Source organism: Pelophylax lessonae, assembly GCF_965119305.1.
Source record: "Pelophylax lessonae genome assembly, chromosome: 4".
In the NCBI taxonomy this organism is placed as follows: domain Eukaryota; kingdom Metazoa; phylum Chordata; class Amphibia; order Anura; family Ranidae; genus Pelophylax; species Pelophylax lessonae.
The window spans coordinates 188926012-188944423 of NC_138771.1; the positions used below are offsets into that span (position 1 = coordinate 188926012).

An 18412-nucleotide genomic window follows, 5' to 3' on the forward strand; every position below is an offset into this window, starting at 1 on the left:
TGGGTGTCTCAAGCCTTGGGTCTTGCATGATGCTACATCCATTAAACACTCATACTGTTTATGCACTTATTCTAGCTCTTTTGCAAGATTCACTAACTTTACAAATCAAAATTGGATGTTGATTGACCTGTGTGCAGACTTTTTCACTGTCTCTAGTTGTTCTCACATTTGATGTTTTTGCACAAGTGATATTATTGGCCATCGGTCACGTGAAGCTGTGCAGAAGAATATATATATATATATATATATATATATATATATATATATATATACAGTATATGTGTGTGAGTTTTGGTATATATATAATCAAAGTTTAGTTAGCACTGCAATTTCGCAACTTTAGGATTTTTATGGTATGTTACCTCCATGTTTCAGTTTTTCTAGAAACATTTTTTTATGTGCCTTAGAATTAAATGTTGATAGTCTAAAGTACAACTACCCAATAAAAAGAGCTTATAAATCTGAACAAACAGTCCAGGAAAAACAGTTAACAGGATTACTATATAGCGTCTCAAAGTCACCAAATAAGACCTATGGGAATTTAAAGAGCATGGTAATTGTGAAAGCATTTTAGTAGAGAGCTTAGCATAGTTATCATTGCATAATATATACAAATGATTTCAATAAATATCACTAGATTTATATACACAGTTGTTTTATGTGCAGAATAATGTATGCCCTAAATGTTATAAAGTACTATAAAGGTGAAAATAAAACTTTAATTTGTATTTTATTGCACTTTTCCTTTAATCTTTCATTGCCAACGCTTAGTAGTGCTGTAAATGCATTTTTTCTGCTTTTTTTTTTTTTTTAAGTATAGAGTATGATTTACCCAAATCTGAGAGGGTTTTCATATGGTGTCCTCCCGTGATTGCGCCCCCCAAACCCCCCCTGCGCACCCACCCGGCGCACTCTGTGATTGCTGTTAATGCAGCTGATCACAGATCTGGGTAAAGAGCCAAACACAGCGACTCTTTACTACATGATCAGCTGTGTCCAATCACAGCTGATCACGATGTAAACACACTTGCTGGTTATCAGCATTTCTTTCCTCACTGTCACAGCCTGAGGAGAGGAGGGAGCTAATAACTGGCTTGTGTGAAAGGGGGCATCTGCAATTATAATCAGGGCCTGATGATCAGTGTAGCCCCAACAGTGCCTCCTATTAATGCCAATCAGTACCTATTATTGCTGCCAATCACTGCCCATCAGTGCTGCCAATCAGTGCCTCCTTATCAGTGTCCATCAGTGCCGCCTATCAGTACCCTTAAGAGCTGCATATTAGTGCCCATCAATGCAACCTATCAGTACACATCAGTGACACCTCATCAGTATCTATCAGTACCACCTCATCAGTGCCCATTTTTTTTAAATTTTTTGTTCTTTTTCCATTTGTTTAACAAAAAATAAAAAACCCAGTGGTGAACAAATACCACCAAAAAAAAAGCTCTATTTGCAGGAAAATAAAATGCTAAAAATGTCATATAGATACACTGCCGCATGACCACGCAATTGACATTCAAAGTGCGACATCGCTATAAGCTAAAAATTGGCCTGGTCAGGAAGGAAGTAAAAGTGCCCAGTAGGCAGGCAAGTGGTTAACATTTTGTGTTTAGGTCTAGGTTAACCTCGCTAGTAATTTTCTGCTATTAGCGGTATCCCCGAGTCACGCTCGGGGTGAATGGCAGAGCTATGCAGACAGCGCAGCGGAGCGTCTCTTACCTTATCCTGGCGATCCAGCGATGAGCTCTCATTGCTGTGACCGCCAGCCGAGATCTCCGCCGCTCGTCTGTCGGTAGGAGGACTTCCTAGTTCCGTTCCCTGCAGCAGCAATGCTGCATGGGAGCGGAACTAGGGAGGGAAATTCAAAAAAAAAAAAAAAAACGTTGCACAAAACACATAACACATTTTATATTATATATATGCATATATATATATATATATTATATATATATATATACATATATATATATATATATATATATATATATATATATATGCATATATATATATGCATATATATATATATATATATATGCATATATATATATATATATATATATACCTATATACACACATATATATATATATATAAAATTATATTATTGATTCGATTATAATTCATGCATTATATATATATATATATATATATATATATACACACACACATATATATATATATATATATATATATATATATATATATATATATATATATATATATATATATACACACATATATATATATATATATATATATATATATATACACACATATATATATAATCTATAACGCATGAATTATAATCTAATCAATAATATAATTTTATTATATATATTATATATTAAATAATAAAATAATATTATTGATTGATTATAATTCACTTGTTTGTGTTTCAAATTGATCACATCTGGGATGTCTACTAGAGACTTGTTTTGGTCAGGTTTAAGTCAGTAATTACTAAGAATTGTAGGCCTATAATACATAACGCCAAATTTCCATGAAAAGAATTGTACCGCTTTTGGAACAGAATTCCTGACAGAATCATACCGCCAGGGAGGTTAATATTGCTGTCAATGCTGCATCTGCTGGGAACACCTTCTATGTTAATTGCATTACATCGGCATGGCATATATTTTTTAGAAAAGGCACAGAACATATGTTCTAATGAACTGAAAGGTTTACTTTTTTGCCCATTTCAAGTTTGGACATCAAGAAAATTAGAATGTACTTTATGTATTTTATCCATGAAGAAAAAATTCTGTTTAAGCTATGAAATAATCATATGGTACACTACTAGTTTTAAGGGTAGAGGGGCTTCTTGAAAAAAGATTTCAGAGAGGATTAGGATTTAAAAAATTTTGCTCCAACAGCCATAATGCCCAGTTTGTAATTGTGTTTGTTTTTTAAACCTTACATAGCCCATCAATCACTTTAAAAACAAGTTTTTGGCTTTACATACACATTAAAATGTAATGTAAAATGTAAATCAATCCAAACAAATGTTTAGCTCTTAAATAAAAGTAGATTTAGGCTCCTTTTACACGGTCCGCTGTCTGGTGCGGACCGTTCTCTGCTCAGCGGGGATCGATCTGCCAATCCCTGCTGAGCATGTGGATGACAGCTCCATCTCCGCACTGTGTGCAGAGAGGGAGGTGTCAGAGCCCCGCTGCTCTCTATGGGGGAATCAGATGAGAGCAGACCGCCTGTCCGCTTTCATCCGATCCGATCCCCTGGACGGATGGAAAATAGGGTTTCCATCCATCCGGATTTCACAGACAGGATCAGATGCGGATGGCAGCGGGTGTCACCGGACATGTCTCCACTGACATCCGCTGCCCCATAGGGATACATGGAGGATCCGATCAGATCCACCTAAAAAACTGACAGGTGGATCTGATAGGATCGTTCGTGTGAAAGAGGCCTAAATTAGTTTTTTGTCTTGGGAATTTTGGCATGGAAATCTGTGTACCTGAATTCCTAGCTTCCACCTGACTGCTGTCTCTATTTTTTTTACACTGCTAAGAATAGAGTGGAAGGGGTTAGACGCTCTAACTTAGCTTATTTATTAGCAGTAGCTAATACTAATTTGTTTCATTTTCTTTACAGCTGTACCACATAAAATTGGTCGAATTATTGAAGGAAGCCCTGCGGATCGCTGTGCAAAGCTGAAAGTTGGAGACCGGATTTTAGCTGTGAATAGCCAGTCTATAATCAACATGCCTCATGCAGATATTGTTAAACTTATTAAAGATGCAGGTTTAAGTGTAACACTATGCATTGTTCCTCAGGAGGGTAAGTATCTGAATATATTGGTTACAATTTACTCTATTAAATGTAAGTTATTCTACTTTTACATTGATGCGATAGAACACCTTTAAGACAAGATTACATACTGACAATAAACTAACAAGAAAGCAGACTCCCATTACTTATAGCTTAAATTATTACTGCATTCATAAAGCACCCACAATTTACACAGGACTTTGCATACAGTACTTTGGCTTCACTCCTTTCCTTCAAAGAACTAGCAGTATTTTTTTCTTATTCCTTACTTAACAATATACAGCATATTTGAATAGATTTCCCTTCCATTATTCGTCCTGCCGCAGTGTATAAAGGGTAAAATGTGATGATTATAGTTAAGGTGTTGCTGGTCATGCATACTGCAACAACTGTATGTGCAGGTCTAATACGGTAGCATGTATGGAATTAAAAATCTGCCATGTCTGAAATTGTAAAAACACGGCATGAAGGTCTGCTCAGTTTTGTCCAGGATAATTGTACAAACAAGTATCCTTAGTTGGATATTTTCCTCTAATAAATGGCCACACCAAGCTTGTATCATTAGCCATTGAGTGGCTAAAGCGAAATACTTAACAGGTGAATATTACATCTGGTCTGTTGGGAGCTACAAGTTAGATAATCAGTATACCAAAACAGTTATGAAATGCCCAAAATAACTAAAGGGTTCACGTTTTGAGCTGTTTTGTTGCATTTCACAGAAAGGGAGTGTTGGAAAGATATGCCCCATAATGGATTGTAAACAATATTTGACATTTAAAAAATAATGGACACCAATTTTATTTTACTTTTTGTATCCTATTGTAATTTTAGGGAAAATAGTGTTCTGTGTTTGACACTTTTGCCTTTTGACAGATTTAAACAGTCCAGCGTCTGCACCCAGTTCAGAGAAGCAGAGTCCTATGGCCCAGCAGCACAGCCCCATGGCGCAGCAGAGTCCAGTAGCCCAGCACAGTCCAGTAGCACAGCCTCCTCCTCCACAGCCACTGCAGTTACAAGGCCATGAAAATAGGTAACTTTTAATAAGTATAGTAGTTATTCTAACAGGACCACAAATCTTTTCAATAAGGAAGTCACCCTTTTTAATGAAGGCACAACGTTACCGTTGATAGTTATGGTTGTTCTGTTTGTTAATAAAATTATCATTAGTTGAAAGGTCAAATATGGCAGTGATTTAGAGCCGGTTCACACTGGGGCGACTTGTCAGGCATCCTGGTCGCCTGACAAGTCACCGTGGGTCGCCTGCCATAGATTAGCACAGGACCCGTTCTAATAGGAGCGACACAAGTCGCTCCGACTTAGAAAAAGGGTCCTGCACTACTTTGGGGCGACCTGGAGCGACCTGCATTGACTTCAATGATATGAAGTCCGTGCATGCCGCTCTGAGGTCGCGGTGCGAGCTGCGCACCGCGACTTCACAGGTCGCACCGGCAAGTCGGGTCACGCCTATGTGAACCGGCTCTTACTAAAACTGGTGGACACAGAATCTGGTGCAGCTGTAAAACTCCAAAACAATACAGTGATACCACCTCTCTCCTGCACTTAGAATCCAAGCTCCCCGACCACACTTCCCACGGGACTCACGTATGGCGTCTCGGATGGCTAGAGTCTTGCTGCCCAAAAAGGACTGGGGTAGCCCAACAGTACTACAGGTAAAAAGAAACAAAAAAGGGCGCACCGATCTAGCGTATTATCCTCAATAGTAGGCTTTATTAGTACAACATGTAAAATGGCTACTCACAAACAAAGGTAGAAAATAGTCATATCAAGCTCAATCCCTCCAATGTTAGGAATAGTCCATGCATTAGTCCATAATCCTGTTAAGATGACGGCTGACGCATTTCGAGGCTTAGCCTCTTCCTCAGAGCCACCGTCAGCCGTCATCTTAACAGGATTATGGACTAATTCATGGACTATTGCTAACATTGGAGGGATTGAGCTTGATATGACTATTTTCTACCTTTGTTTGTGAGTAGCCATTTTACATGTTGCACTAATAAAGCCTACTATTGAGGATAATGCGCTAGGTCGGTGCGCCCTTTTTTGTTTCTTTTTACCTATGGTGCAGCTGTGCCTAGTAGCCAATCAGCTTCCAGGTTTTATTGTCAAAGCTTAAGGGCTCTTTCACACGGGCGATCCGATCAGATCCGCCTGTCAGTTTTTTAGGCGGATCTGATCGGATCCTCCATGCAGCTCTATGGGGCAGCGGATGTCAGCGAAGACACCTCCGCTGACACCTGCTGCCATCCGTATCCGATCCTGTCCGTGAAATCCGGATGGATGAAAACCCTATTTTTCCATCCGTTCAGGGATCGGATCGGATGAGAGCGGACAGGCGGTCGGCTCTCATCCGATCCCCCATAGAGAGCAGCGGGAGCTGTGACTACTCCCTCTCTGCACTGCAAGCGGAGACTGAGCTGTCATCCGCCGGCTCAGCGGGGATCGGCGGATCGATCCCCGCTGAGCAGCACGGATCCGCCTACGGAGGCGGACTGTGTGAAAGAGCCCTAATTAAACAAGCTGATTGGTTACTAGGCACAGATGCACCAGATTCTGTGTGCACCAATTTTAGTACATCTCCCCCACAGTTCTCAGTAATCCTTCCCCAAAATTATTTCCTGGGTTAAATTTGGAGTAATTTGGAGTACTTCACTATACTCATACAATACCATGCATTTGATAAAAGTACAGCATTTTCTCTTTTAAAATGAATTTGCACTTTCACATATTTGATTTTTGCTTGCACAGGATTTGAAAGTGAATATTGACTTAGCTTTATTGAATTTGACAATGCTGTATTGACTTCAGTCATCCAATCATTTGCAAGCAAGTCCTGTGGTATTTTTTTAAATGTTTCTACACATGAATGGGTATTCTTTGCAAAGTGAATTGTTACATTGTCTGATTCATTAAAGCATCTGTTACCCCAATCCTTCATATTCCTGATATGTGCCTGCTGTACCATGTACTTGTATGAGAAAGTATCCTTTTCTCTTTGTATTACTTCATGTATGTAAAGATTCCTGGTGTTTCTGCCATTCTACTTGCGTTCCTATTAAAAACTGGTCACACTAAGCAGGAGAGCACACCATGGTTAGTTTTCTAGCTATGCTGGGAACTCCGTGTACTCTCCTCCAATGATAAGACTTGTTCTGACTCGCCCCCGCTGCATAGCCATTCACTGGGAAGCTCAGTGTGCTGTTGCTTCTCCTCCCTCCAGCTCTTATGCAGTTGAAAACAAAGGGAATGTGATTACTTATAAAAAAAAAAGGGAAAAAAGGGATTTATAATGTTTTTGTATATCAATACAAAAATGTTTTACCTTTTATTTCTATTTTTAACTGAATGGGTTATTTTACAAGGTGATCTTTTACAATCACTTTAAGATAAGTGAAAAATAATTTAATTTATTGAAAAATTCACTCTAAAAAATTAAAATCCTCTACTCTTTTAGTAAATCAGGGTCAGTGTGTGTTATCATCATGATATCATTCAAATGTAAGGACCCATTCACACTGGTGTGTTACAGTAATGTGCAATAAAATGTGCATATTAGTGTGTGTCCTCACAATGTATGGTATCGCATGCAGTGCTATGTCATGGATTTTGAATGGCTCCCACACTGTTACAATAGTACCCAAACTGCAGTACCCTAAAAAGCCCATATTGTGTGTTACAATGTGCTGCATTAAAAAAAAAAAAGGCAGATGTCTGATTTTCATGTGTAAGGATTTCTGCCAGTCCATTCAAAATGGATAGCTTGCCTTAATTCAGCAAACCACAACACACAGTAGCATGCTGTGTTATTAAAAATGTGTTAACGCCACTCAGTCTGAATGAGTCCTTAGACATTGGTGGGTTTCTTAATTCCAAGACCCAGCTCTGAAAATCTTCCTCAGGCTTTTGTATGAAGAGTCAAATATAAATCTTTCATAAGTAAGCCTACACAGTTATAATATCTTCATACTGACTATTCAAGGTCTTGCAGAAGCCCAGTTGTGACTGCAGGTATTTAATGGTCATGCAACAATAGAAAAGAGTACGGACTTTAGAGGTGCTAAAAACCTCCTCTTAGAATAATTATCCATACACGATCATGGGTTAACCTATGATGGATAATTATTCTGAGAGGAGGTTTCAGCACCTATAATGTCCCAATTCTTTTCTATTTGTGCATGCCTTATGAATGTGGAAGTGATGCTGACTTTTCAACTGACCTTGTGCCCTTTAGTCAGATTGCAGGTATTCAATGTGACGTTTCCAAAATAAGATAAAACAGCACAATAAGTATTATTTAATTTTAGTGATTGTGTATGTTTGTTTTCTGCATTATTAAGCATGATATCATTATATTTAGCATTTTAGAGCCAGTGAGAGTTAACATAATCACATGATAGAAGTAATGATTGTTATGGGGAATCTATTATTATAATTCTTAATGGAAAACATTTGGGCCCCACATATGTGGACTAGGTGAGACATTCTTGAAGCAACTGCATATAGTATGGCAGTCCACAACCTCTTTGCATCTTTAAGTGTATTTCTCTGTACAGTTACAGGTCAGAGGTAAAAGCCAGACAAGATGTAAAGCCAGACATTAGGCAGCCACCTTTTACAGACTACCGGCAGCCATCAACGGACTACAGGCAGCCTCCTGTGGATTATAGACACCCACCAGTACTCGATTACCAGCAACCTCCTCCTTTGGACTACAGGCAACCTCCTTTAATAGATTACCGGCAACATTCTCCTGACACTAGGCAGTATCCACTCCCTGATTACCGACAGTTCCAGGTAAGTGTTTAGGTAATAAATAAAACAGGACACCTTAATAAGTTCATTAACAATGTATTCATTTTTAGTAAATTAAACTGGACAGCAATCTGGCAACTCTAGCCTTTGCCTGGAAGAGTTCTGAGTCAAAATATTTATAAGCTGGCTCTTAGCGTGAGCCCCTTTGGGCTACTCAGTCTCAGCCAACCCTTTTTTAATACAACAAAATTCTTATATAGCGTTAAGCAAAGTAAACCACTAATTATAATGGCATCACACTGTTTTTTTGGTTTAGGCATTTTAACATTAAACACTTTTTCAATTAGCTTCCGAATGTTTCAGACTTATTTTCATTAGACCCCCTTAGTTGCACTGTTTTGGACTTTTCCAATCTCAGATTGAAAAAATCAAATATCTTTACTTTTTAAGAGGTTTTTTCAAATGGGACATTGTTTTAAACCCTCTATATCTTCCCTTGCTATTTGCATGCAGAAATGTATACAGTTGTGGGAAAAGGTTTGTGAAACCTGTAGGTTCTCTGTATTTCTGCATGAATGGCACTTAATGATCTGATCTACCTCTAAATCATAATAATCAATATATTTTTTTCTGTCACATTCAACACATGTTGTCTTTATTGAAGAAGTGGTTTAAGCAGAAGTCAATAATGTCAAATATTTGTGACCTTTCTGACATCTCAAAAATGCCATTTAAAAAAGGATATTTTGAGCCTAGTATTTCTTTTCAATAGTTTTTATTGAAGATTTTCAGGTATACAACAAATACGAACAAATCCTCACCACAACAGTGAGTCGAACTTGCAATAATTAGTCATACGTACAGTCAATCTTCCCATCAGAATGTAACAGGAGTACATGTGACAAACAATAGTAGTGGTATAGGATATACAGGGCTAAGAGAAAACATCACTATGTAGCTCAGCGGGCGGCGTCACCAGCCCCGGCACCCCTTAGGGAACACACTGTGCCAGCACTGGGCCCCCCCTTAACTGTCACCAGCTGGATAATCCAGACCGTGAGCCACCGTACCTAACATATCAATCGAGTCACATCACAACTAACTTCTGAAACATAGAATAATGACTGCCGTATTGGATTCTTAGTAGTGAGAATGGTTTAGCTATAAACAATTGGACTATCAACAGGACAGTCCGAACAATACCTCCAACGATGGGGTATTAGTCATCACGAGCCTAGTATTTCAATTAAACCAGTTCATGGTTGCACATGCCTTAAAATAATCTTCAGTATTGCTATGGCCTTATAAGTGGACCTCTTCACATATTTGAGCATGTTTCCAATCCTCAAACATGTGTCAAAAAACGTTGGGGTAAGGGCTAAGAATCTGAGGTGTCACTTGCACTTGATAACATAAAAATCTGTGCTTATGAAGTGCTTGTGCATCTACCCTTTTAAAGACATAAGGGCTGAGTCCATAAAAAGTGATGGTGGAAACCACTGCTCTTATTTAAAATACATTTCTTCTCATTGTCAGTTTGCCTAAAGCAACATAGATATTCCACAGCACTACTGAAACAGTGTTCTGTGGACATAGTAGACAAAAGGTGAACTTTTATTAAATACAGTACTCAGAGCATTATTTCTGGAGGCAAAAACACTGCGTAATAGAGTGGGTCTGCATTGCTACATTAGTCCAGTTTGTTCTTTTGACGATCCACCACATTTTAAGTTATGTCAGGGATTTCTACAGCAAATTTTTGTTATGAAAACTCAAAAGTTGGGTCATTGAACATGAAAGTCATCTGAACAAAACAGTAAATCAACAATAGAGTGGCTCAAACAGAAAATAACTATGTAATTTAGAAATACCAAGGCTGTGTCCTGACATCTTTATCATTGAAATGCTATTATGTGACCATAAGCAAACTGTTCAAGCAAGATATTGCTTGTATATCTGATCAGCAATTACAGAATTTGTTTGTTTAAGGTTTCTGACAACAAAGAACATACTAATATAAATAAACCAAGTTTGCATATTTTTTCATCATTGTCCTTGAATGTTTAAACACATTTTTTAGTCAATTTATAACAATGTAAACTATGTGCATTTGTTAAATAAAATTTTGTAGATGTACACAACAATGACGATCAGATTACCTATTTAGAAGCCATTTCTGCAGAAATCCATAACAATGTTTCCCATTTGTTTTATTACAGCTCTGTGATATGGAACTTTGGGTAGGTACAGTTGATGATAAAAGTTATGATACCAAAACTTTAAGACTACCATGGGTAAAAAGTGATGAATTTAGGCAACAGACTAGGTCTGGAGGTTCTTCTTAAGCCCTACTTCATTTTTATTTCACTTTTAATTGGTCTAACTACATGTGCATTAATCCACTTCTACTATTATCATTACTATTATTATTGCTGTTATTTTGTTATTACTATTATGAGAGTAAAAAGATGTGCACACTGTCTAATTTGGTAAAGTTCTGCTTTAAATTGAAGTTCTTGCTTTTATCTTTCATTCTCATTTTTCACCTTTTTACTGATTTTCATCACTTTGCTGAAAATTTCATAGAATGTAAACAATGATTAACAATCCAGGGCATGTTCAAAACCAAGATGAATACCAATTGCATGCTGGGCATTCTGAGTGAATCACAGTAAGCTTTAACTTATAACATATCTGGACTGCATATTGCAGGATTATGACTATTTCACGGTAGAGATGGAGAAGGGAGCTAAAGGATTCGGCTTCAGCATACGGGGAGGCAGAGAATACAAGATGGACTTGTATGTGCTCAGACTAGCAGAGGATGGTCCTGCAATACGAAATGGGAGGATGAGGGTGAGTTCATTTAGGTAGAATAATTTAAGAAAATGTAAACATGATTATTATTTTATTTTATTTTTTTTCGTTTAGTGTCCTCAGGTATATAAAAAAGTATGTGTTCTAAAGTACAATCCTTCACTGGATTTCTAAGTGTTTTAATAAGTGCATATAAAGTGCTTAAAATATAATTAGGCATTGTAAAGCACTGTTAGTGCCAACTTTATTATTGTCACACAAAAATCGTAATGAAGATTGTATTTTCAAATAATTTTCATGCATGCTTTTTATATGGTTTATTACAATACATTTTATACTTTTTTATATGGTAGCAGAAGCATAACATCCTTGCATGATTGTTTACCAAGATGGAAAGATTGTTATTAAGGGTTTGAAAAGCAGAGGAGTGGCTTTGACTGAAGCACGAGTGTTGAGCCAGGCTGTCAAGACATTAATTGTGCTGAGCAGAGACATTTTAGCACAGACATTTTGGGGTAAAATGCAGTTCTTCCAGTCAGGGTTGTCTGGAAACCTTGTTCCAATATTATATATTCTCTGTATTAACCACTTGAAGTCCAGACACTTTCACTCCCTTTCAGTCAAAGCCATTTTTCAGCACTGTCATAATTTAAATGACAATTACTCATGCAACACTGTATCCATAAAAAATGCTATCATTTTTTTAAACAGCTAGAGCTTTCTTTTAGCAGTATTTAATCACCTCTGGGTTTTCAACTTTGTGCAATATAAATGTAAAAAGACAGTTTCTGTTTTAAAATTTTGCAAATAGATGATCTTTCTTCATAAATTTAGGCAAAAATTTATTATTTCTTTGGTAAAAAAAAAAAACCCAAACTGGTGTATATTATTTACTCTATGTGAAAGTGATATAGTCCACAAACAATGGTATATATTTTTGAAAATTGATCAGTTTGGATGCACTGACAGTCTCATTTCATTGATATCTCATTTCTTGAGGCCCAAAAATGGCAGAACAGTACAAATACCCCCAAAATTACCCCTTTTTGAAAAGTAGATAGTCAAAGCTATTTAGTAAGAAGCATGGCGAGTTTTTTAAGGTGTAGTTTTTGTCCCAATTTTTTGGAAAATTAAGAAATGTAATTTTGTTTTTCACAAAGTTGTCATTTCATACACACAGCATGGGCACACTTTCAATGACACCCCAAAACACATTCTGCTACACATCCTGAGTATGGGGATACCACACATGTGAGGCTTTTTCACAGATCAGATGCATAGAGAGACCCAAAATCCAAGGAGCACCTTCAGGTGTTTTAGGAGCATAAATTACACATCTAATTTGCTGACTACCTATCACATTTTTGGAGGCTCTGGAGCACCAGGACAGTGGAAACACCCACAAAATGACCCCTTTGTGGAGAAACAAAATTATTTTTAAGAGATATGGTGAGTCTTTTTCAGACTTCATTTTTTTTCCACACGTTTTAAGAAAATGCTGAAAGCAAATGAAAAAAAAATGTAAACAACATTGTCAATTTAATAAGATATTTCCTACACACAGCATGGGAATACTAAGAATTACACCCCAAATTACATTCTGCTACACCTCCTGGGTATGGCAATACCACATGTGTAAGACTTTAATGTTTGGTCTGATTATGTACAATGTATCTCGTGTATCACACAAATCAACCGAATCTGTCAAAACCAATGTACCATAATGGTCACCTCTGCACGAGCGGTCAGGGAGCTTAGCTTACAGTAGCATCATCTATAGCAGTCCCAGCTCCTATAAGCCAAGCAAGCCTAGCCTACTGGTACATTGCTGCCCTGAGGTGTGCCATGCTCATGTTGACCAGGAAGTACAGGAGGCCGAAGAAAGGAAGAACAAAAGAGTTCCTGTAGTTCCAGGAGTGCAGTTGTCTGCAGGGGGTGGCTGGAACTGGTGTCTCAAAGGAACATCAGTCAGCGGGATGTGCAGATGGTTCACCTCAAGTCACAGGCAGAGATGTGGTCAGCAAACATGCAAAGGATTGGTCCAGGCAGAAGCATGATCAATAAATAGGCCAGGTTTTGTGAATACAGCATGCAGGTGTAACACTGCACTGGTGTGGCAGTGATCAGGAACTATGTAACTGGTGTGGAAGTGATCAGGGACAATATGACTGGTGTGGCAGTAATCAGGGACAATATGACTTGTGTGGCAATGATCAGGGACACTATGACTGGTGTGGCAGTGATTATGGACATTGTAAGTGGTTGGGCAGTGATTAGCAACACTGTGAGTTGGGGGGCATGATTAGGGACAATATGAGTAGTGTGGTGGTGATCAGGGACATTGTAACAGGTTTGGTAATCATCAGGGACACTGTAACTTGTGTGACGTTGATCAGGGACACTGGGACTGATATGGCGGTGATCAGGGACAATATTACTGGTGTGGCAGTGTACAGGGACAATAGGAATGGTGTGGCGATGATCAGGGACAATATTATAGGTGTGGCAGTGTTTAGGGACACTTGGACTGGTGTGGCAGTGATTTAGGACACTGGGACTGGTGTGGCAGTGATTAGGGACACTTTAACTTGTGTGGTGCTGATCTGAGACACTGCAACTGGTGTGGCCATGATCAGGGACACTGTAAATGGTGTGTCACTGATCAGGGACACTGTAAACGATGTGGCAGTGATTAGGGATACTGTAACTAGTTTTATGCTAATCGGGGACACTGCACCCGGTTTGGCGGGGATTAAGGACACTGTAAGTAGGTGATGATGATTAGGGACACAGACTGGTGACCGTGAGTTAAGAAAAATAATGTTTTAAATGTTTTCTTACATTTCGTTTTTTTTATAATTTTATTAATTTTTTTAACCCCATTAGTGTCAACAATAGTGACACTGAGTGGTGGGCCATCAGGGCCAGCAAGGCCTTCTCTGCTGATCTAAACATTGCTTAAACTATCAGAATCACTGACTTATGTTTTAATATATTTTTTCGATGAATGTGTTGTTCTCAATAGTCTATTCTCTTAATTTCATAGCTTTTCTCTTGGGTTCACTGCTTCCAGTAGTGTTAGAGCTTTTATACATTTATATTACAGCCATTATAGCCATTGTGTGTTGCCAGGGTCAAAGAAATCTGCCTTGAGGCCTTCAGAATCAACAGTGCAGGCACCTTTAGCTTACAGAAAATGAAAATGTAACTTTACCAATCTGTTTTTAAGTTGGCGACACTTGGGCCATCTAGCCAGTGTAAAATCACATTTGCCTTATTTTCTATTTTTCCAGACCTAAATGTAACAGATCAAAGGTAGTATAAATTAAAGTGATATAAATGGACACAGCAGACTGCTGTGCATCTATGCCTCTGTAGCCTCCTGGGATATTTGAAGGTTTTAAATAAATAAAAGATGATCATTGTAAGCACCCATGTTAGTGGTAAATGATACATCTGCAAGAGAGCTTGTTCTTTTGAAAAACAACAGACTAACTGTTTAGATCACCAGATAAAACTAAAACAAAGAGAGCCTTAAAAAAATGCAGCCACCACATCTAAGAATTGGTAAGCCACAATATAATAAATATTTACTATTGGGTTTAATACCCAAAGTTGTTTTGCAGATTTTTAGGTAATCCAGGCCTTGCTTTTCCCATGTCCCCATTTTTTCCGTGCTGAACTTTTAAGGTTACAGCCACAAATTGCAGGATTAATTCAGGTAGGACATCACTGAAGCCCTATGTGTCAAATGCACAGCCTATTACTGGTGACACTGTACTGTTCTGGGGGGGGGGGGGGCTGATTGGATTTATTTGTTATACTGTGATTGCTTATACAGCCATGATAAACGGAAAAGCAATTATTTCTCACTCCCTCCGGCTTCATCTATGCAGCCATTGAGACATACTGTGATGACTGTGATTGGCCACAGCTATCACATGGTACAGGACTGCTGTGATTGGCCCTGTACCATCTGATCCCTATGGCCAATCACAGAGATCTCACAGTAGTAAACAAATATGCCAGTAAATAACATTATATATTACTGTCCTTATGATCGCTGATTGGCTACAGTGATCACACGGTACCAGGGTTGCTTACAGTGGTCCAGTACAACGATCAGTGTTCCGCTGTGTCCAGTGGACAGGGAGTATGCACAAACAGTGGATACAGGAGAGCATACAGGTACATCCACCCCCATCAGCTCTGCTTCTGTCCGGCCATTCATGTACAGTGGCTGGAAGGGAAGCGATTAAAGAAGAAGGTAATCCTTCAGCACAAGTAAGAGGAAATAGAAAATAAAAGTTGTTGCAGCTGAACTGAATTAGACAGATCCTCCAGAGTCCGGTAACAAAATTAGTAAATAAAATGTCAATCAGAGCTTGCAAAAATACATAGGCATAATTGTAGTAAATTAGAGGACTAAAAGGAAAAAAGCAACAGGATTGATGGCTCAGTTTATATAGAGAGGATATACAAAAGATAGTTTGGAAGAGGAAGCAGAGTAGGTGGAATATCAACCCAGGGAAGGCTTATTATAAGAAACCAGCAGCAGGAAGGAAGAATGATGCAGAAAATAAGTTTGATTTAGCAATTGCATTGAAATATACCACCCAGGTCTCTGTTGAGAGGCAGATCCTCAACGAATATTGGGATGTACTCAATGATTCTTTCCTCTAAACTCTCACAAAGACACAGATTTATTTTTAAGAAAGCCAAGTCTTAGAAGAAGATTAGAAATAGTACCCACTGTTCAAATGAAAAAAGAACATCAGAAGTTTCTCATCCAAAATATTTAAAAGGTTTTAAAATGTTAAAATTTTTTTTTAAAAAACAGTACGAATATAAAAAAAGGTAAGAAAGTGTATTTCCCCCCAGACTCAGCAATTTTATAACATTAATAATTTTATAACTTGTGGCACTGCATGTGTTATCTATGCAATACAGTGTCCCTGCAATAGGGTCTACATGAGCAGGACCAAATGTGAACTGAGAGTTGACATCACCAGTGGATATTTTTGAAATATTTTAAATGAGAGCAAAAAACATCCACCCTCGCATTTTAATGCATTCCTTATTGCAGTCTAAAAGACAGAACCTTTTAAAGGAATTGAAAGTGTTAAAAATAAAATGACAAGGAGATATTTACCTTGATAGCATGTCTAGGGGAGAGACCAATGTTTTTTTGAGCAAGATATAATTGCCTCAACAGAGTTCAATAGTGACATAGGGTTATTCGCATATCACATTTTTAATTAAGGAAATAAAGTGTTTGTAGATGAAGGTTTAACAAATTGACATGGATGGATGGATGGATTAGTGTAATGGTTCTGCTACTCCAGCCTGTGGGAAGATCAAGAAAGAGAGGACATTTTTATCCAGCAAAGAAGGAGTTGACCATAGGAGGAAGAATGCAAGATAAAGAGCACTCTGTGCTTTCTGCAGCATTCCTTGAGGAAAGATTCAATCCAAATTAGTTGGAGGTGAAGATGGGGAACACAGTGATGTCACTCAGAGCAGCTCTGCATTCTTAGGCCCCTTTCACACACTCCGTCCGTCGGACGGACTCTGTTTTTCTCAGCGGGGGATTGATCCGTCGATCCCCCGCTGAGCAGAAGTATGACAGCTGTGTCTCCAAGCTGTCAGTTCCCCATGCATCTCTATGGGGGAAATTGGAATGGGAACGGACCGTCTGTCCGTTCTCATCCGATCCCATCCGATCCGCTGGACGGATGGAAATGAGGGTTTGCATCCGTCCAGATTTGACGGATCGGATGTCAGCGGACATGTCCCATAGGGATGCAGGGGGGGACCGTTCAGATCCGCCAAAAAAACGGACACGCCCACCTGTGTGAAAGAGCCCTTATTAGTCATCTTGCATTTTTTCCCCACACCTGTTAGAATGCCTGCAGCCAGGGCTGTGACAGGTTCCCCCAGGTATCTTTTCCCTGCAACAACCTACATGATTCCATTTGGCTTTACAATTACTAGTACCATTGTCTACTGCTGAAAAATTGAATACTACTTGATCAAGACATGGACAGCAGCAACTGAGTCTATTACATTTATTCCTGTGTAGTACTACCAGATACTCCATACCAGGGATCACCATGTTTTACCATCCACCTATATATTCTATTATTATAGAAGTAGATTTTTTTTTTTTTATTCTTTTGGAATGGTTAGGGATTCCTTTGCATTTCTGCAAGCATTGATTTGAATTTTTTTTATTCATTATATGCATTAAACAAAGAGCCTATTTAATCAACTAAAGATAATGGAGCCAAGGTAATATTTATCATAATACATTAGGTTTATATATAAAAAAAAGAACTAAACAGTCAGAATTGAAAAGCGATGTAAAATATTACCTTAATACATTTATACTGAACAAAATTATAAACACAACACTTGTTTTTGCCCCCATTTTTAATGAGCTGAACTCAAAGATCTAAGAAAACCGTGATTCATCCGTGAAGAGAACACCTCTCCAAAGTGCCAGACACCATTGAATGTGAGAATTTGCCCACTCAAGTCAGTTACGATGACAAACTGCAGTCAGGTGGAGACCCCGATGAGGATGACGAGCATGCAGATGACCTTCCCTGAGACGGTTTCTGATAGTTTGTGCAGAAATTCTTTGGTTATGCAAACAGATTGTTGCAGCAGCTGTCCGGATGGCTGGTCTCAGACGATCTTGGGGGTGAAGATGCTGGATGTGGAGGTCTTGCGCTGGTGTGGTTACACTTGGTCTGTGGTTGTGAGGCCAGTTGGATGTACTGCCAAATTCTCTGAAACACCTTTAGAGACGGCTTATGGTAGAGAAATGAGCATTCAATTCACTGGCAACAGCTCTGGTGGACATTCCTGCAGTCAGCATACCAATTGCACGCTCCCTCAAAACTTGTGACATCTGTGGCATTGTGCTGTGTGATAAAACTGCACATTTTAGAGTGGCCTTTTTATTGTGGACAGCCCAAGGCACACCTGTGCAAAAATCATGCTGTCCAATCAGCATGTTGATATGCTACACCT

The 18412-nt window shown here is 38.5% G+C and overlaps 1 protein-coding gene across 10 annotated transcripts in view; it reads left to right on the plus strand.

Moving 5' to 3' along the window:
• Positions 1 to 18412, plus strand: part of MAGI2 (membrane associated guanylate kinase, WW and PDZ domain containing 2) — a 1130869-nt gene that overhangs the window by 1053345 nt on the left and 59112 nt on the right. For 7 of the 10 annotated variants that reach the window (XR_014225193.1, XM_082255141.1, XM_082255145.1 and 4 more), the window contains 5 exons: positions 3611 to 3796; positions 4661 to 4817; positions 8359 to 8599; positions 10777 to 10797; positions 11270 to 11413. Coding sequence is in view for 9 of the 10 variants with exons in the window: in XM_082255141.1 (XP_082111267.1) it covers positions 3611 to 3796; positions 4661 to 4817; positions 8359 to 8599; positions 10777 to 10797; positions 11270 to 11413 (749 nt within the window). In the remaining variant the exon portion in view is untranslated. The remainder of the gene's footprint in view (positions 1 to 3610; positions 3797 to 4660; positions 4818 to 8358; positions 8600 to 10776; positions 10798 to 11269; positions 11414 to 18412) is intronic. The other 3 variants (XM_082255142.1, XM_082255144.1, XM_082255139.1) reach the window with 1 other exon arrangement.